Source organism: Melanerpes formicivorus, unplaced genomic scaffold (assembly GCF_026170545.1).
Source record: "Melanerpes formicivorus ecotype bairdi unplaced genomic scaffold, bMelFor1.0.p_v2 SCAF_23, whole genome shotgun sequence".
In the NCBI taxonomy this organism is placed as follows: domain Eukaryota; kingdom Metazoa; phylum Chordata; class Aves; order Piciformes; family Picidae; genus Melanerpes; species Melanerpes formicivorus.
This window is the reverse complement of record NW_027142375.1, coordinates 1194378-1214580: the sequence shown is the minus strand read 5'-3', so window position 1 is coordinate 1214580 and position 20203 is coordinate 1194378. Positions and strand designations below refer to the sequence as shown.

Below are 20203 nucleotides of genomic sequence, written 5' to 3'. Positions count from 1 at the left end.
ACTCTTCTGGGCAGTGACTGAGATACTTACAGGCTGCCAAAAGAAGATTGCACTTGTCCAGTTTTCTGAGGCTGGCCAGCCCTTGCTATTTTGGTTCTTCCCAGACACCCACAGGCTACCAGGCACAACATCACACTGCAGTGCTGTCAGACACACAACAAAATCATCTCCTCTTGCCATCGATCCTGTTTGTAAGCAACAGTGTAAACAATTCAACTGCTCTGCTGTCTAAGATGATTTCTGTTCTTCAGCTGGGAGCTCTTCCTCCCTTTGCTTCAGAGGTTGTGTACTCTGCTCTCCCAGGAAAGGGGCAGGTTTCTGGGCTGTTCCAGCACACTGGAAAATGCTTTCTTTGTATCTGGAGCAGCAAAATATGCCCTGCCACTCAAGCATGGCAGCAAGTATCACAGTGTCACAGAGCCACAGTGCCTTAGGGGTTGGAAGGGACCTCCAGAGATCATCAGGGCCAACCCCCCTGCCAGAGCAGCATCACCCAGGGCAGTCTGCACAGGAATGCAGCCAGGTGGGGTTGGAAAGTCTCCACAGAAGGAGACTCTCTGGGAGAGTCAGACAGAGGAGACAACCTCTCTGGGCAGCCTGCTCCAGGCCTCTGTCACCCTCACTGGAAAGAAGTTTCTCCTCATGCTGAGCTGAAACCTTCTCTGTTCCAGCTTGTCCCTGGTGTTCCTTGGCTTATTGCTGTGCACCACTGAGAAGAGCTTGGCCCCCTCCACTTGACACCCACCCATCTGATATTGATAGACATTGATCAGATCCCCTCTCAGCCTTCTCTTCTCCAGACTAAACAGCCCCAGGGCTCTCAGTCTCTCTTCACAGGGGAGATGCTCAAGTCCCCTAAGCATCCTCCTGGCTCTCCCTTGGACACTCTCCTGCAGGTCTCTGTCTCTCTTGAGCTGGGGAGCCCCAAACTGGACACAGCATTGCAGCTGTGGTCTCAGCAGGGCAGAGCAGAGGGAGAGAAGACCCTCCCTAGCCCTGCTGGCCACACTTTTCTTGCTGCCCCCCAGGATCCCACTGTCTCTCTTGGCCACAAGGGCACCTTGCTGTCCCATGCAGAACTTGCTGCCCCCCAGCACTCCACAGACCTGCTTTCCAGCAGGGCAGCCCTGGACCTGTATTGGTGCCTGTTGTTATTCCTCCCCAGGTGCAGGACCCTGCCCTTGTCCTTATTGCACTTTAGGAGAGATAGTAAACAACAGTTAGAGCAGCAGGCAACCAATTAATTTAGTAACTTGTTTTGGTTTGCTCTAAGCTGCAGCATAACCTTTCAGTTCCTTTTTAAAATTCAGCCTTGGGTTGTCTCCAGCTGAAATGAGCTCATCCTGGAGGCTTCTGCTTAGCAAATACCCAGTGCAGTCTGTGGTTGCTCTGCTGACTTGGTGCTGCTGGATTGGGAGCAGAGAGGATGAGTGTTTTAAATAAAGGTCATCATCATAATTTGTCCTAAAACAGCACAGAAGGCAAATTCAGTGTGGAATTCAGTGAGTGCAGAGCAGTGTCATCAGGGATGGAATTGCCTCAGGAAAAGCCTGTCACCATAAACCCATCTCCATCAGCTTTATCCACATGAGCAGAACCATCAGTGGTAACAAAGCTCTTCTTGCTAGGCACTGCTATTCATCTGTGAGTACTGAGTGCTCCCCTCCCAGTTCTGCAGCCCCCACTGCATGCTCGTTGGAGGAACAGCAACTTTGACTGATCATGCCATGCATCAGAGACCCATAGAATGGGCTGAGCTGGAAGGGACCTCCAAAGCTCATCCAGTCTGACCTCCCTGCACTCAGCAGGGACATCCCCAACTAGATCAGGCTGCCCAGGGCCTCCTCCAGCCTCACCTTGAATATCTCCAGGGCAGGAGCCTCAACCACCTCCCTGGGCAGCCTGTGCCAGTGCTCCACCACCCTCAGAGTGAAGAACTTGCTCCTGATATCCAATCTCAATCTGCTCTGCTCTGGTTTGAAGCCATTGTCCCTGGTCCTGTCCCTGCAGGCCTTTGCAAACAGTCTGTCTCCATCCTTCCTGTAGCCCCCTTCAGGTACCAGCAGGCTGCTATTAGGTCTCCCCAGAGCCTCCTCTTCTCCAGGCTGAACACCCCCAACTCCCTCAGCCTGTCCTCATAGCAGAGCTGCTCCAACCCCCTGATCATTCTCATGGTCCTACTCTGGACCCTCTCCATCAGGTCCATGTCCTTCCTGTATTGAGGGCTCCAGACCTGGACACAGTACTCCAGGTGAGGTCTCCCCAAAGCAAAGTGTCAGAATCACCTCTCTGGACCTGCCTTTGATGCAGCCCAGGCTGTGGTTTGCCTTCTGTGCTGCAAGCTCACCCTGCCTGCTCCTGTCCAGAGCTGACATTTATGAATTCTTGGTAGTCTATCAGTGCTGCTTCTTCCCATTCCTTTACAAATCTACTGCCCCACACTATCTCTGTTAGAGTATGTATGCAATATCAATTGCTATTCTGTAATGTGAATTGCTTGCAGTTTCTGAGCTGGAGACACACTGCCAATACATTAACGACAGTCAGGCATCTAAAGATGACAGCAGCCAGCCAGCAGGGTTTCCAGTGCTTGCCTTGGGATTTAGGCATCCAGAGCCACACTGAGAGTCTCTCTGCACTGCCAGGAATAGATTTCCTATACATCTGGTCTTTAGATATTTGCAGACACACAACACCTGTGTGTGAAACTCTGTGGATATGATCTAGAGAGGTGAAATCAAACACATGGAAGTGCAAGCAGTGCAGCAGCACATGATGGAATCTGCACACAGGAAAGCATGGAGAGAGAATTCATTTGCTTGGCCATAAGGACCTGATGAAAACGTTACACTGTTTTGTTCCTGTCAGTTGCCTAAACCCCTCAAAATGAACCCATGGCTCTGGGGATTAGTATAGCAGCAGGAAAAACAGTTGTGGACTGTCATGCCCTTAGTAGTTCACAGGAAAATATGTCTAGGAATATCTCCTAATTATGTAAGCAGGGGGAGGAGGCTTGGAGTGGGATTGCTGCTTGTGTTGGCCTAAACCTTTGCTCTTTCCAGCTGCACACTGACAACACCTTATGGGTAGAAGAGTGCTGGTGATTAGCATAGAGAGGTTTTATGTGGTTAGATTTAGGCTATTCAAACCTCACAAGGCATCATTAAAAGGATGAACACAACTATAGAAGTCAGGTTGTTTAGAAATACTCAATGTTAACCCCTCCAGTATGCTCTCAGAAGTCTGCAGTCTGCTTCAATCGTTTGTTTCCTCTGGAAAATGCCAGGAGCTGTTTGCATCAGAAAAACTGGTGACCTTCAGGCTGCCCTGGGAGCTGGTGGAGTCACCATCACTGGAGGTGTCTAGGAAGAGACTGGATGGGGTCCTTGGTGCCATGGGTTAGTTGATTAGATGGTGTTGGGTGATAGGTTGGACTGGATGATCTCAAAGCTCTTCCAACCTGCGTAATTCTATTCTATTCTATTCTATTCTATTCTATTCTATTCTATTCTATTCTATTCTATTCTATTCTATTCTATTCTATTCTATTCTATTCTATTCTATTATCCTATCCTATCCTATCCTATCCTATCCTATCCTATCCTATCCTATCCTATCCTATCCTATCCTATCCTATCCTATCCTGTCCTGTCCTGTCCTACCCTATGTCATTTACAAAGTGAAGGCAGAGATTACTTGTTTCCAGTGCATTCTCCCTGTTGTGGTACCAAGGCATCAGGCAGTCCTTAGCTCCAGGTACCAGTCACACATCCATTTGCTCTCTTCTTCCTCAGCTCTTGGATCTGCAACTCCAGAAAGAACAATCCCTGAAGTTGGAGTAGAGTCATTCTCAAGCAGGAAGCTAATCCTGCTTGCTTCAGCCAGGTGCATTGCCTGTGGCTGTCAGTGCTTCAGTGAAAACTGTGGGATTCCCTCCCAGCACTTTCCTCATACAGTAACATTCTGGGAAGGAAATTCCCCCCAAGGCACAGATAATGGTCATATTAGTTGTTGGAGCCTAAGCAGTAACAGCCTTTGCTCTGGGAGCTTAGGTGCTGCCATAGCTGCTGTTTGCTAATCCTTGTTTGAGTTGTGCTCAATAGCTTCTGATATTCCTCCAGGCATTCCTGCACTCCTTGCTGCATGAACCAGCTACTTCTTTTCTGACTTTTGCTAAACATGTTGGGGGGGTTGTTTGTATTGTTTTCTTCTCATGGAAGAGAGAAACACAGAAGCATTCAGGTTGAAAAGAGACCCAGGATCACCAAGGCCAACACTACTCTGCAAGGGTCACCCCTAAACCATATCCCCAAGCACCACATTCAAACCACCTTGAAACACCTCCAGGCTTGGTGACTCCACCACCTCCCTGGGCAGCACATCCCAATGCCTGACCACTCTGGCCATGACAAAATGTTTCCTAATGTCCAGTCTAAACCTCCCCAGTCACAGCCTCAGGCCATTCCCTCTTGTTCTGTCATTAAGCTGGGGAAGGACTTTTTAGAGGGAATGGAGCAAAACTAGAAATGGGTAGATTCAGATTGGATGTGAGGAAGAAGTTCTTCCCCATGAGGGTGGTGAGAGCCTGGCACAGGTTGCCCAGGGAGGTGGTGGAAGCCTCATCCCTGGAGATGTTTGCAGCCAGGCTGGATGTGGCTGTGAGCAACCTGCTGTAGTGTGAGGTGTCCCTGCTTGTGGCAGGGGGATGATTGGATGATCCTTGAGGAACCTTCCACCCCTGACAAGGGTTGCTGTGTGTTGCAGGACACACCTAATTTCCAATCCCTGTTCCAAGGGATGTTCAACTTGTCAAGGTATTTCAAGGGGTCCTGTTGGCCTTGGGGAGGGATACAATTCATCCCCACCCCTTCCTTAAACGAAAGCCTCCTGTGTTCTTTTTACATTTGGTGTGGGGTTCCCAGTGGCAGGTCTGGATCTAAATGCATCAAATTGATACTGACATGGAATGGGATGATAAGGAGAAAACCAAATTTAAGCAAGTGAGCAGCATTCATGACAGAGGTAGGGTTTTCTAGGTACTCCAAGGATTCATTTCAGTAAAGGAACAGATGGATGGATTCAAGAGCAGGATTTAGATGCTGCCTACATCTGCCCTAAAATAATCCTCATGTGTGTAAGTGGAAGCTTTTGGTACTCTTCACATCCAAACCATCCTCCTAAAAATGAAGATGTTTAGGACTCATTTTCCTCTCAGTGTCTAAATGCCACCAAAGACCAGAGCATGCACTAACACTCCCTCCCCATTCTGGCCCCTGGGAATCCACATGTTAAGTGGATACTGTTGGGCCTCCTGGTGTCTCTGCACAGTAACCTACCTGTGGTGCATGTGACTGTAAGATGTCTAACACTGCACAAAGCATGGTCAGAGGGAATGCCCTGGCAGGCATTAGTGTGAAATGAGAAGAGAAATCCAGAAGGAAACTGATTGTTTTCTCTGTCAATGGAAAAAAAGCTAACCACACTGGGGTGCCTCTGAAGCAGCTGTCCCTCCCTTAGCAAAGCTCCAGACAGAAAAATCACCCCCTGGATTTTCCAGAAAATAGAGTTATGACCCTGTGGACACTTGCCAGCTGCTTGGCAGCATTTTGAGATCTGACTGCTATGGTCTCATTACCACAGGCTCACAGCATGTTAGGTGTTGGCAGGGACCTCTGGAGATCTTCCAGTCCGACCCTCCTGCCAGAGCAGGACCACAGAATCCAGTGCAGGTCCCACAGGAACACATCCAGACAGGACTTGAAAGTCTTCAGAGAAGGAGACTCCACAACCTCTCTGGGCAGCCTCTTTAAAAACATTGATCAGGTCCCCTCTCAGCCTTCTCCTCTCCAGACTAAACAGCCCCAGGGCTCTCAGCCTCCCCTCCCCAGGCAGTGCTGCAGGCCCTTCAGCATCCTTGTAGCCCTCCCTTGGACTCTCCCCAGCAGATCCCTGTCCCTCCTGAACTGGGGAGCCCAGAGCTGGATGCAATATTCCTGGTGAGGTCTCAGCAGGGCAGAGTAGAGGGGGAGGAGAACCTCCCTGGTCTGCTGGACACACTGCTCTGAATGCAGCCCAGGACCCCACTGGCCTTATTACGCACTCCTGGCCATCTTTTCACAGGGTAAATAGATATTGCTGTAATTGTTCTGCAGATGTTCCCAGGCCATGTGCCTGGTCATGTCTTTCATATCAAGCTCTTATTTACTAACACCACCTTCTTATGGTTTTTCTCTAATGACAGTGGCTGTTTTTCAGCTGAGTTCATTATTATGAACTCATTATCATTATTACCTGGAGTCCTGTGTCCAGTTCAGGGCTCCACAAGTTAAGAAGGAAATTGAAACACTGGAATGTGTCCAGGGAAGGGCAGCGAGGCTGGGGAGAGGTCTGGAGCACAGCCCTGTGAGGAGAGGCTGAGGGAGCTGGGGGTGTTTAGCCTGGAGAAGAGGAAGCTTAGGGGAGACCTTCTTGCTCTCTGCCACTACCTGAAGGGAGGTTGTAGCCAGGTGGGGGTTGGTCTCTTCTCCCAGGCAACCAGCACCAGAACAAGAGGACACAGTCTCAAGCTGTGCCAGGGGAAGTTTAGGCTGGAGGTGAGGAGAAAGTTCTTCAGTGAGAGAGTAATTGGCCACTGGAATGTGCTGCCCAGGGAGGTGGTGGAGTCCCCATCCCTGGAGGTGTTCACAAAAGGCTTGGATGTGGCACTTGGAGCCATGGTTTAGTTGTCAGGAGGTGTTAGGTATTCAGTAACAGGAGGGACTTGATCTCTGGGGTCTTTTCCAACCTTGCTGATCCTATGATCCTATGATTATGGACAGAGACACTGCTAATGCAGCAGTGCTTTTAATTTCGAGGTGCACCCAAGGGCAGCCTGTTGTTGCAGGACTTCGACTGCCCCAGCGCGCCGGCACTCCTGAGCGGCACGTCTTCTTCCTTAATGAAGGGCAGCTCTTCGAGATCAGCACGCTCTGCCCTGTGGATCCACCACTGCCTCAGCCAACTCCCTGCCAGCCAGTGAAGTTTATAGAAGTCCTGCTGGAAACTGAAGGCTTGAAAAAAAACCCCTCACTGTTTAACCAAGAATTCTTTCCCTTGGCAAGATGCAGAGATGAACCACTGCCAGCGCTTCCCTCCGAGAGCCATGGCAATGAGACTGAGCCAGATAGTGCTCCTTGGGTCTGAAACATCTTTTTCTTAGGCAGCCTCATATTTCACACAGATCTGTGGTAGGCAGCTAGACAACAATCAAATGCAAGTCTAGAGAGAGGGATTAGTTTTTCCTTCCATGTGTCCAAAATGAGCATTTTAGTGAATGGCTGTTTTCTAAGCTGGACTTACAGAGCTCTTTGGGTTTGAAGATAGGGGGATTTTTTTTCCTCCAGATAACAGTTTGGACATGGAATCAAGTCACACTTGCCTTAATATTTGTGGAACTTCATTCACTGTACCACTAACAGAGGCCTAATGTGTTCTGACAGTTCTACAGAGGTCACAGTCTAGAGTCAAGTCACAGATATCAATCTCATTGCAATACACATCTGTACAGGCACAGAGAGTCATAGAATTGTCAGGGGTGGAAGGGACCTCAAGGATCAGCCAGTTCCAACCCCCTGCCATGGGCAGGGACACCTCACACTGCAGCAGGTTGCTCACAGCCACATCCAGCCTGGCTGCAAACACCTCCAGGGATGAGGCTTCCACCACCTCCCTGGGCAACCTGTGCCAGGCTCTCACCACCCTCATGGGGAACAACTTCCTCCTAACATCCAATCTGAATCTCCCCATTTCTAGTTTTGCTCCATTGCCCCCCAGCCCTATCCCTCCCTGACACCCTCAAAAGTCCCACCCCAGCTTTCTTGTAGCCCCCTGCAGATACTGGAAGGCCACAAGATGTTCTCCTCAGAGCCTTCCAGACTGAACAGCCCCAACTCTCAGTCTGTCTCCATAGCAGAGCAGCTCCAGCCCTCTGCTCATCCTCGTGGCCCTTCTCTGGACACACTCAGGCACCTCCAGAGCCTTCCTGTAACAGAGGCTCCCGAACTGGACACAGTGCTCCAGGTGGGGTCTCACATTTATCACTGTGTGCTGATGCCTCACAATTTTTAGCATATTTAGAATATCCTTGGTGATGGAGAAGTATTACTCCAGTTTTAGAGATGGGAAACTAGGACACAGCTGTGAGACTGCCTGACTCTCATGGAGTCTTCCTGACTACTTGCTAACTGTGAGGACCAAGAAGCACTGTGGAGATTCTTTCCTTACTAGCAGTATGGCCTAACCACTGCTGCTTACCTGTCCAGATATACACCCTGACTGTAAGCAGAACAAAACTTCAGGGTCTTCAATACGTTATCTCACCCCTCCTCTCTCCTCCTGATTCCTCCTGGGAAGAAGTCCTAAGGCATATAGCTAAAGAGGTAGCTATGACCAGGACTGTGTGCTGGGAGTAGGTAATAGGTTGGACTTGATGATCTCTGAGGTCTTTTCCAAGCAGGGTGACTCTGTGATCACCTGGTGTGTCAAAGGATATCTTGCTGCATCTCATTATCTCCTGTGGTGGGAACAACCCGCAGAGGCCATACAGTTGTCCATCCTGTCCAAGCCACATCAACCAGAGCAGCCAGCCTGGTGTGGGACATGAGCTCTGAGGCAATTCCAGCCAGCATATTTGGAGGTCTTAACACACATACATGTGTACTAGAATTTTTCTGTTGGGTGTTGAGATGTGACCAACCAAATCTGCAGACTTAGTTCTTGAGTGAGAAGCAGCCTGCATTGTGCTTCATGTCAGATGATTTCTGCTCTAAACTACAATAGCTAACAGTTATATTGGCTTCACTGACTTTTCCATGGGAGACATTAGACCTTCCTAACTCCCCTAAGGACTACCTTTGCTCTTACTGAAACACTTCACTGTATCTGTTTTCCTGTTCCTTTATGCATATGTGCATACACAATGTCCACTGATCACTTTATCATTCTGCTTGCCAGGTGCCTCGCAGATGGCTGCCTGCGTTCTGTGAGAATAGTTGGAGCTGTGATTTTATTGAAGTCAGAAATAAATTGTAGTCCACCTTGTAGGGTGTGTAAAGCCATTCAGAGCCCTGCCACTGCCCTTTGTTCCCACTTGAATCGCTCTGTTGTTCCAGCCCAACATGTGTGTTGATCAGGCGTCCCACTGCGAGGCCACTTTGTCGCCACACAAGCAGGGATTAGTGCAGCACTCACTGTCACTTGGGCCCTGAGCATGAGCACTCTTCAAGGCTGAAAGCTTAGTGGAGTACTCCAGTGTGCCACGTCATGGTATCACAGATCCACAGGGCATCAGAGGTTGGAAGGGACCTCCAGAGATCATCGGGTCCATCCCCTCTGCCAGAGCAGCATCACCCAGGGCAGTCTGCACAGGAAGGCAGCCAGGTGGGGTTGGAATGTGTCCAGAGAAGGAGACTCCACAACCTCTCTGGGCAGCCTGCTCCAGGGCTCTGTCACCCTCACTGTAAAGAAGTTTCTCCTCATGTTGAGCTGAAACCTTCTCTGTTCCAGCTTGTCCCTGGTGTTCCTTGGCTTATTGCTGTGCACCACTGAGAAGAGCTTGGCCCCCTCCACTTGACACCCACCCCTCAGCTATTGATAGACATTGATCAGATCCCCTCTCAGCCTTCTCTTCTCCAGACTAAACAGCCCCAGGGCTCTCAGTCTCTCTTCACAGGGGAGATGCTCAAGTCCCCTAAGCATCCTCCTGGCTCTCCCTTGGACTCTCTCCAGCAGGTCTCTGTCTCTCTTGAGCTGGGGAGCCCAGAACTGGACACAGCATTGCAGCTGTGGTCTCAGCAGGGCAGAGCAGAGAAGTTTGTTTTCCAGCAGCTATGTTTATTTGGTGACTTCAATGCAAATATCAGTGCAGGACAGAATATCCTCCCACACTGGCTTGCAGGGCAGCCTCTAACCTGTACTGGGTGCCTGTGACTACAAAAGAGAGCCTGAGGGAGCCCAGGGGTGTTGTGGAGTCTCCCTCTCTGGAGATATTCAAGTCCTGCCTGGATGTGTTCCTGTGTGATCTGCTCTAGGTGCTCCTGCTGTGGCAGGGGGTTGGCCTGGATGAGCTTTTGAGGTCCCCTCCAGCCCCTGACATGCTGTGGCTCTGTGATCACATCGAGATTCACACTGTTCTTGGCATGGTTTCCTGGGAGGCCATTCAGTTTAGAACAGGTGGCATGTGGCTCCCTATGGAAACTTCCTGGGGCAAAGGGATGCTGTAAATACAATTTCTTGCAAGCAATTCCATTCCTTCTCATGCCTTCCCCTCAGAACAGTAAATATTCCTTTGCCACATGTGGCATGGGATGTCTCACCCTGCTTTTGCCTGCAGTTTGCACTGACTGGTCTACTTATGGCACTGGCCTGGGTGCCATGAAATCACCAGAGGAACATGCAATCAGAGATTAAGTCATTCTTTCCATGTAAGTTTAAGGGTGTTTTGTGTGCATCAAACTGCCAGCATTTAACACCTTCTTTGCCTCAATTTTTACTAGAAGGGCAGAACGTCTTCCTGACAGCTGGTCTGCAGAGCTAGCAGAAGGAGCCAGGGAGCTGCACAGTTTCCCTATGTTCCATGAGGCGGTAGTTGGAACTCTCCTTAGCAGCTTGGATCCCCACAAGTCCATGGGACCAGATGGGATTCATCCTAGGGTGCTGAGAGAGCTGGCAGATGAGCTGGCCAAGCCACTCTCCATAATTTTCCAGCAGTCCTGGCTCACTGGCGAGGTCCCAGAGGACTGGAAGCTGGCCAACGTGGTGCCCATCCATAAGAAGGGCCGGTTGGATGAGCCAGGGAATTACAGGCCTGTCAGCCTGACCTCAGTGCCAGGCAAGATCATGGAACAGGTCATCCTGAGTTCAATAACACAACACTTACAGGATGGCCAAGGGATCAGGCCTAGCCAGCATGGATTTAGGAAGGGCAGGTCCTGCCTGACCAACCTGATCTCCTTCTATGATCAGGTGACCCGCCTGGTGGATGTGGGGAGGCCTGTTGATGTAGTCTACCTGGACCTCAGCAAGGCCTTTGACACCGTCCCCCATAGCAAACTGCTGGCCAAGCTGTCAGCCCATGGCTTGGACGGGAGCACACTGCGATGGGTTAGGAACTGGCTGGAGGCTGAGCCCAGAGAGTGGTGGTGAATGGTGCCACATCCAGCTGGCAACCAGTCACTAGTGGTGTGCCCCAAGGATCAGTGCTGGGCCCTGTGCTCTTTAACATCTTTATTGATGATCTGGATGAGGGCATTGAGTCCATCATCAGTAAATTTGCTGACGACACCAAGCTGGGGGCAGGAGTTGATCTGCTGGAGGGTAGAGAGGCTCTGCAGAGAGACCTTGACAGGCTGGACAGATGGGCAGAGTCCAACGGCATGAGATTTAACACATCCAAATGCCGGGTTCTGCACATTGGCCACAACAACCCCATGCAGTGCTACAGGCTGGGGTCAGAGTGGCTGGAGAGCAGCCAGGCAGAGAGGAACCTGGGGGTGCTGGTTGATGGTAGACTGAACATGAGCCTGCAGTGTGCCCAGGCAGCCAAGAAGGCCAATGGCATCCTGGCCTGGATCAGGAACAGTGTGGCCAGCAGGAGCAGGGAGGTCATTCTGCCCCTGTACACTGCACTGGTTAGGCCACACCTCGAGTACTGTGTCCAGTTCTGGGCCCCTCAGTTTAGGAAGGATGTTGACTTGCTGGAACGAGTCCAGAGAAGAGCAACAAAGTTGGTGAGGGGTTTGGAACACAGCCCTGTGAGGAGAGGCTGAGGGAGCTGGGGCTGCTTAGCCTGGAGAAGAGGAGACTTAGGGGTGACCTTATCACTCTCTACAACTACCTGAAGGGAGGTTGTAGACAGGCTGATGATGGTCTCTTCTCCCAGGCACCCAGTACCAGAACAAGAGGACACAGTCTCAAGCTGCGCCAGGGGAGGTTCAGGTTGGATGTTAGGAAGAAGTTCTATACAGAAAGAGTGATTGCGCTATGGAACGGGTTGCCCGGGGAGGTGGTGGAGTCGCCGTCATTGAAGGTGTTCAGAAGGAGACTTGACGGGGTGCTTGGTGCCATGGGTTAGCTGTTTGGGTGGGTTGGATTGGTTGATGGGTTGGACACGATGATCTTGAAGGTCTCTTCCAACCTGGTTTGGTTTATTCTAATAAAGGTTTATTCATTTGCTGTTAGGAAAGCAACAGTTCAGCAAGTCATCAATTTCTGCTTCTTCCTCAATTTATTATTTATCTATTTCCTAATTCACTTTTTGGGAGCTTGTAAATCCTGTGTATTTTGTACATCCCCACTGCATTCCGCTGTGGAGTGTAGTTTTGCTTGTAAGTACAGCTCCCATTTGCCTCCAGCTGAGCTGGGCTGGCAAAGTTACTGTTGGGAGGGGGGGGAAGTTCAACCCACAACATAGCTCTTGGTTAAAGGTTGGTACAATAATGACCTCAACAGAGGTTTGGCTTTCACTGCAAGCCAGTGTGGGAGGATATTCTGTCCTGTACTGATATTTGCACTGAAGTCACCAAACAAAACCTAGCTACTGGGAAAGGAACTTCTCTCTTGAGGAGCTGTGTAGGGATGGCTCCGAAGCAGCCTTACACGAGGCAGGGAGTGCAGCTGGACTTCCCTTGGGACAAAGCTCAGAAAACCCCAGCACTTGCTTTTCAGCTGAACTGCAGCAGAATATTGGGAAAGAGAGGTGGCCCTAAAAAAAATATTAGCATTCCATAAGCCAAAACCCATCAAGCAAAAGTGTGGCCTGAGACACACACAACTCAAACATTGCTTCTTTGGTTTCCCCTGCACCTGGCCCAGGCTGTGTGGGAGTCTGAGGCCATGCCTCTACAGTCACCTTACAGGTTTTGAGCAGAAAAGGAGAAAAGTATAACTAAGTCACTGTTGGGTGTAAAAAGGGAAACTGAAGCTCATTCTGAACACATTCATTGGAGAAATGTCTGCTGTGAAACTCTGTACCAAACCAATCTTCCTTCTTCTGGGGGCTTCTCTCCTCTGCTTGCTTCGCACGGGAGAGGTTAATCTGCTTTTGGCTGACCTTGGCTGCATTATCTTGGTGAAGTCTAACCACCACTTTCCCTCTGCTCCTTTCTCCCTTTTGGACAGGGGGTTGTGGGGGCAGAGGGACAGGTTCCCTGGTCTCTGACCAGGGGCAGTTCTTGTGCTGTTTATTAACTGTAAATATCTGTAAATCATAGAATCAATAAGGTTGGAAAAGACCTCAGAGATACCCTGGGTGTTCAGTACCTATCCATTGCATTCCATTGCAGAGTGTAGCTTTGCCTGTAAAGACAGCTCCCATTTGCTTCCAGCTGAGCTGAGCTGGCAAAGTCAGTGTTGGGGGTGGGGGAATTTCAACCCACCACAGTCTGCCCAAACAGAAAGGAGCAGATTCAGTTCTTAGTGACTGACGTTTCGGTGCGGGCAGCTCCCTAGAGCCTCGCGACGGGATGCCTCTCCCCAGCAACGAGAAAGGAGCCATGGGAAGCTCAGGAGACAGAAGAAGACCTTTCAAGGTTTATCTAACCTTTGGAAATTCTTCCAGTTTAATTATGCTTCCTCAGCTGGAGGAAATTCCCCAGGATCTAGAGCTGAATCTACAAAGAAAAGCACCCTGTAAATACTTGCCTGAGGAAATTCTGATTTTTAGTTTTTAATGGGGCTGTGGGGCTGGGGGTTGAGTTTTGAAGGTGCCCCAGAAGTCTCATTGTGGTTATTGTTCTTACACTTGTCATGGTGTAATAACTGCTCCATCAGGTGGTCTCTACTATTAAAATCACAGAATCAGAGAATGGTCCAGGCCAGAAGGGACCTCCAAAGCTCATCCAGTCCAACTTCCCACAGTCAGCAGGGACATCCCCAGCTAGATCAGGCTGCCCAGGGCCTCACTGAGCCTCATCTTGATTCACAGAATTGTCAGGCCTGGAAGGGACCTCAAGGCTCAGCCAGTTCCAACCCCCCTGCCATGGGCAGGGACACCTCACACTACAGCAGGTTGCTCAGAGCCACATCCAGCCTGGCCTTAAAACCCTCCAGGGAAGCGCCCTCTACCACCTCCCTGGGCAACCTGTGCCAGTGTTCCACCACCCTCACAGTAAAGAATTTCTTCCTAACATCCAATCCAAGTCTGCTCTGCTCTAGCTCTAGGCCATTGTCCCTTGAAAACGGTAAAACCTGCAGCAGAAATAGAATGCTGCAGTACCAGTGCCTATGGAAAAAGGGAAAGCCAAGCCTGTAGTGCATACAAACCCTCAGCAGGTACATTGGAAGTTTGAATGTGCATCCCCATCTTCAGAGGGACAGGGATCTGCTGGAGAGGGGCCAGCGGAGGACTAAGAGGGAACTGGAGCCTGCTGAGGAGAGGCTGAGGGCCCTGGGGCTGTTTAGTCTGGAGAGGAGAAGGCTGAGAGGGGACTGAAGCAATGTTTCTATATACCTGAGGGCTGGGGGTCGAGAGGGAAGGCACAGGCTCTGCTCAGTTTCACCCTGGGACGGGACAAGGGGCAATGGATAGAAACTCCAGCACAGGAGGTTCCACCTCAACATGAGGAGGAACTTCTGCACTGTGAGGATCCCAGAGCCCTGGAGCAGGCTGCCCAGAGAGGTTGTGGAGTCTCCTTCTCTGGAGCCTTTCAAGGCCAGTCTGGATGTGTTCCTGTGGGACCTGTGCTGGATTCTATGCTCCTGCTCTGGACAGGGGTTGGACTGAGTGATCTTTGGTGGTCCCTTCCAACCCCCCACACCCTGTGAGCCTGTGATCTTTCACCACATTGGCACTACCAGTTGGAATTTGGTTGTGTGTCACACAGCTGATGGAGAAGGCACATTGAAAGCAAGCTGTTGGCCACTCCAACCCCATTTCATGTTTCACTAGAGTATGTTTGCTGTCCTCCTGCAAGAGCACTGAAAAGCCCAGGAGGTGGATTCTGCTCTGAAATTGCTGTTTGCTGCAAAAATACAGAGCTGTGAAAATTCAAGCAGGGAAAAGTGCAGCATCACATTCTGTGGCTCTGTGATGTCTTTGTAATTTAAAACTAGAAGTATTTGTAAGGCACCTTGAGCACAACAACAGAATCCAAGCCCTTCCTCCTCTCAGATGCCAGTATAGATGTTTGTGGGACTTGTCAGATCTCTTTAGTGTTACCAACTGAAAGCAACATCTCTAAGTACAGGTACTGGAACACGTGCTTGTGGGGCAGAGCTCCAGCAAGTCACTTGCTGTGTGTGTTTCTCAGACATGTTTGGCTAAGGGCTGTACCTCCCTTCCCCATCCAAGATGCAATCAGCATCTGTGGGCACCTTCTTCTTGCAGTTAAGCCTCCTTGTTCTGACATCAGAGAACTGAAGGGATGTGCAGCTGAGAGGAGGTTCTTTGGTTTCCCCCTTCTCCCACAGCTGATGGTTTGTGTTTTCCTTTGCAGCTGACCCCCTGGTTGGAAGCATTGCCACTCAGTACATGACCAACAGAGCAGAGCATGACAGAATGGCCAGACAGTGGACCAAGAGATACGCCACATAGGAGCCTGCTGTAGGATTTGCTGGACCTGTGCAAGCACATTCACTAAGTGCATCAATAGCCCTGCCCTTCCTTCTTATTTTTTATTAAACTTCCAGCCATTCTGTGACAAGAGGTTGCCCTTACTCTTCCTTTGGGTTGGGTGGTTTCTGTTTGTCTCTTTGTCCTTTGGTTCGGTTTCACTTTTGCTTTGGGGGTTACTTCTTTTTGTTCTGTTCACCTGCAGGTTGTTTCCCTCAGATGTGGACAGGGAATGTTTGGTGACCAGTGCAGAGAATGTTGGACCTGTAATAGCATAGAGCTTTGTCACAAAGCTTTGTCTTCATGTCTGTTGGGGGTTTCTGCTTGGGTTTGGTTTGGTTTCTTTCACGTGGGTTTTCTTTGTGGGGGGTGAAGCAAGCAAATTCAGAACTCTATCTGGTTTCTACCTGAACGTAGTGCTTAGGGTTATTTTTTTGTACTGGAGTCCTTTAATGGTGGGTGCATGCTACTGGGAACAGGTTTTGTACAAAAGCTTAAACAAACAACTCAAGAATCACTGTGCATTACTAAAACTGTGTTGATCACTCAGCCTTCTGTTGGCCCCGGGGGAGGCTCCTGCATTGAACAAACTCACATGTATTTTGAGTTACTTAGTAAAAAAACAGCAAAAAGAAAGGAAAAAAAAAAGAGGGGGGGGGGGGGGAAGTGCTTGTAAATTTCTTAGGGACCTGCCACTTTTGACTGTGGATCAGTTGATGTACACTTGTATTATGAAAGCACTCAATAAAACACTGTGGCTGATACATGCACACCCTGCAAGACGGAGCCTCTGCCTTTGTGTGGTACACACAGCCCTCACGAAACACAGCTGCAGGGTGAGCAGCTGCTCCCAGGCCCAGACTGTTCCTCTCTCCTCAGCAGTGCACTTCTTAAGCTAGCATTCTTCACTCTGTGTCACAGGAGCACAGCCTCTCAGGGGTTGGAAGGGACCCAAGGAGATCATCGAGTCCAGAGCAGGAGCATAGAATCTAGCTCAGGTCACAGAGGAATGCATCCAGGGCCATGAAAGTCTCCAGAGAAGGAGACTCTGTCATTTACAAACATCTTCCAAGTTTTAAAGCCTGTTTCTCACATGACAGTGCTTGGCTCACAGGCTCACAGGGTGTGAGGGGTTGGAAAGGATCTCCAGAGACCATCAAGTCCAACCCCCCTAACAGAGCAGGGCCATGGAATCTAGAGCAGGTCCCACAGGAATGCATCCAGATGGGGCTGGAAAGTCTCCAGAGTAGGAAACTCCACAACCTCTCTGGGCAGCCTACTCCAGTGCTCTGTGACCCTCACAGTGAAGAAGTTCCTCCTCATCTTCAGGTAGAACCTCCTGTGCTGCAGTTTCTATCCATTGGCCCTTGTCCTATCCCAGGGTGCAGCTGAGCAGAGCCTGTCCCCTCCCTCCTGACCCCCAGCCCTCAGAGATTTAGGCACATTTATTAAATCCCCTCTCAGTCTTCTCCAGACTAAAAAGCCCCTTCAGCATCCTTGTAACCCTCTGTTGGACTCTCTGCAGCAGATCCCTGTCCCTCCTGAACTGGGGAGCCCAGAGCTGGATGCAGTATTCCAGCAGTGGCCTCGCCAGGGCAGAGTAGAGGGGGAGGAGAACCTCCCTAGATCCCACTCCCAGGTCTTTATCCTCAGGGCTGCTCTCCAGTAGATCACCTCCCAGCCTGTGCTGCTGCAGCTGTTAGGAAGCCTGGTGCTGCATCTTTGATCCTGGGTCTTCACTGTATCCATTTAGTTACATTTAAAGCAGTTGGCTATAAAAATAGCCTTGCAGTGAAAGCAGAATATTGATGCTGACTTTGTGCCACCAGCCTCCTTCTGCCTTCCTGAGAGCTCCTTAACTGGAAACCCCCAAAATCATAAAAATGAAGGTTTTGCTGGGAAAAGGGAGCCCACTGCACCCAGCATTCCCAGCACATCCCATGGCAAGGAGATTTCTATTCAGGTTTGACCTTCAGGCTAATTTTAGCTCTGCAGTCCTAGAAGGAGAACTTCTGCTTGGCTAAGGAAATGTGTGGGCGTTGTGATTTAGCAAACACAAACTGGGCTGCTGCTGGCTGAGCCTCTTGGTGTTACCATGCACTCTGGAAGCCTCCTGGCTCGCAGCATTAAACACTAGGGCAGCTGCATACACTGCTTGCCTGACCTCTCTCCTCTCTCCTCACCTCCTCTGTTTCCAGCATATCTTATCTTAGAGAAGATACACTGCAACAGAGGCAGTGTAAGCACACAGGGAGGCCCAATCCCCATTACCCTCCAACTCAATCCAACTCTCCTGAAACGTGAAGCAGCCAAGCTGACCCCACAGGACCTCTACAAGCACTGCTCAGCGTGGATTTTCTCTCAGCCATTGGCTAATGAGGATGATTAGGGGACTGGAGCACGTGTCTTGTGAGGAGAGGCTGAGGGACCTGGGGCTGTGTAGTATGGAAAAGACTGAGAGGGGATTTAATCAATATTTATCAATATCTGAGGGCTGGGGGTCAAGAGGGAGGGGACAGGCTCTGCTCAGCTGCACCCTGGGATAGGACAAGGGGCAGTGGATAGAAACTACAATGCAGGAGGTTCCATGTCAACATGAGGAGGAACTTCTTCCCTGTGAGGCTCACAGGGCACTGGCAGAGGCTGCCCAGAGAGGTTGTGGAGTCTCCTTCTCTGGAGGCTTCCCAGCCCCATCTGGATGTGTTCCTGTGGGACCTGTGCTGGATTCTGTGGTCCTGCTCTGGCAGGGGGGTTGGACTGGATGATCTCTGGAGGTCCCTTCCAAACCCTGACATCCTGTGAGCCTGTGAACTTCACAGACATAATGCTTGAATCTACCAGCGAGTTGTCCTCTGTGTGACATCTACATTGAGTTTGTTTATGATGCTGTGTAACTACAACTCCAAGAACCACATGGATTTCAGAGAAATAATCAGCCTGTTTGGATCAAAGCAAATGGAGAGTCTTCTGGTGTCTGCAGGAGCCCAGCTGTACATACTTCTGAGGCCAAGAGATCCTAAACAGAGATGTGAAAAAACAATAATAACAGTTCAAAAATGCAACAAAACTCCAACCCAAGGCTTGGTGAGACCTCACCTGGAATATTGCATCCAGTCCTGGGCTCCCCAGCTCAGGAGGGACAGAGATCCACTGGAGAGAGTCCAAGGGAGAGCTACAAGGATGCCAAAGGGACTGCAGCAGTGCCTGGTGAGGAGAGGCTGAGAGCCCTGGGGCTGTGTAGTCTGGAGAGGAGAAGACTGAGAGGGGATTTACTCAATGTCTATCAATCTCTGAGGGCTGGGGGTCAGGAGGGAGGGGACAGGCTCTGCTCAGCTGCACCCTGGGATAGGACAAGGGGCAATGGATAGAAGCTCCAGCACAGGAAGTTCCACCTGAAGATGAGGAGGAACTTCATCACTGTGAGGGTCACACTGGAGCAGGCTGCCCAGAGAGGTTGTGGAGTCTCCTCCTCTGGAGACTTTCCAGCCCCATCTGGATGCATTCCTGTGTGACCTGTGCTGGATTCTCTGGTCCTGCTCTGGCAGGGGAGTCGGACTCAGTGATCTCTGGAGGTCCCTTCCAGGCCCTCACACCCTGTGAGCCTGTGATGCTGTGGCTTCTCTGAGCCAGAACACCTTCTCAGGACAACTGTTACACCTGCTACTCTTGGAAGTGGCTTCCAGCATACAACTCCCCATGAAGTGCCTCCATGCCTGAGGGAAATCTTCCTGCTGTAAACATGCACCCAAGAGGTCATTTCAAAGCAGAGTCAAAGGAGCTGTGCCTTGGCTGGGGAGTTACTGCATTGCTTCTCCCATCTGTTGAAGAGGGAGCTGCCATGGAAGGTCTGTGTGCCCTGAGACAGCAATTAATGGGCAATTTCAGGTTCCTTGTGAATCACTCCAAGTCCCTGCCTCGCTGCAGCCTTTATTTACATGCAGCTGAGCAGAATGCAGGTACATTTTCAACATGCCTGGGAAAGAAGTCTTTCATTCCTACTGCTTTTCTCTTCTTTATTTTCCTCTCCTGAAAATACAAAGCCACTGCAGTCAGAGGAGCCTGTGGTATCTCTGATGAAGATGTAACTGAAAGAGAAGCTGAGGCAGCTTGGAGGGGGGGATCACAGAATCCTTAATCAATGCCTATTCTCAGTTCATCAGCTCTCACTTGCTTTTCTTACCCATCAAAAGCTGCACAGCTTGAATTTGCAGGTGGGTTGCCCTCTGTGTGAAGCTGAACAGTTGCTTTGTCCTGGATAATATAAAGCTGCTGCCTGGAGAACCACAGGAATCTCAAAGAAATAATCAGAGAGGATCAACCCACAATTGATGAGAGCAGATGTGGAGTTTTCTGGCATCTGCAGGAGCCAAGTGTTTGCAGGTCTGGCCATAAAACATTCTCCTCTATTTACAGATCTCCTCCATTTCCCTCCCAAGTGATTTTTCCCTTCAGCTGCTAAACCTGTGGAATATGTAGCATGGTTTGAACCCTGCTGTTGTCCCTGAGCAGAAAGGAGCCATCCCCAGCAGAATCCAGCCTGCCAGGGGAGCTCCAGTGAACACTGATGGTCTTTACCCCAAATCTACAACACATTGCATGTTGTTGTCTCACCTTTGC

The 20203-nt window shown here is 50.2% G+C and overlaps 1 protein-coding gene across 5 annotated transcripts in view; it reads left to right on the top strand.

The window, feature by feature from the left end:
• LOC137448118 (ubiquitin-conjugating enzyme E2 E2) overlaps positions 1-16366 on the top strand; it is a 203674-nt gene extending 187308 nt beyond the window's left edge. For all 5 annotated transcript variants that reach the window (XM_068152309.1, XM_068152310.1, XM_068152306.1 and 2 more), the window contains exon 6: positions 15471-16366. In XM_068152309.1, the coding sequence (XP_068008410.1) occupies positions 15471-15568 (98 nt within the window). In that variant the 3' untranslated portion in view covers positions 15569-16366. The remainder of the gene's footprint in view (positions 1-15470) is intronic.
• The last annotated feature ends 3837 nt before the right edge of the window (positions 16367-20203 follow it).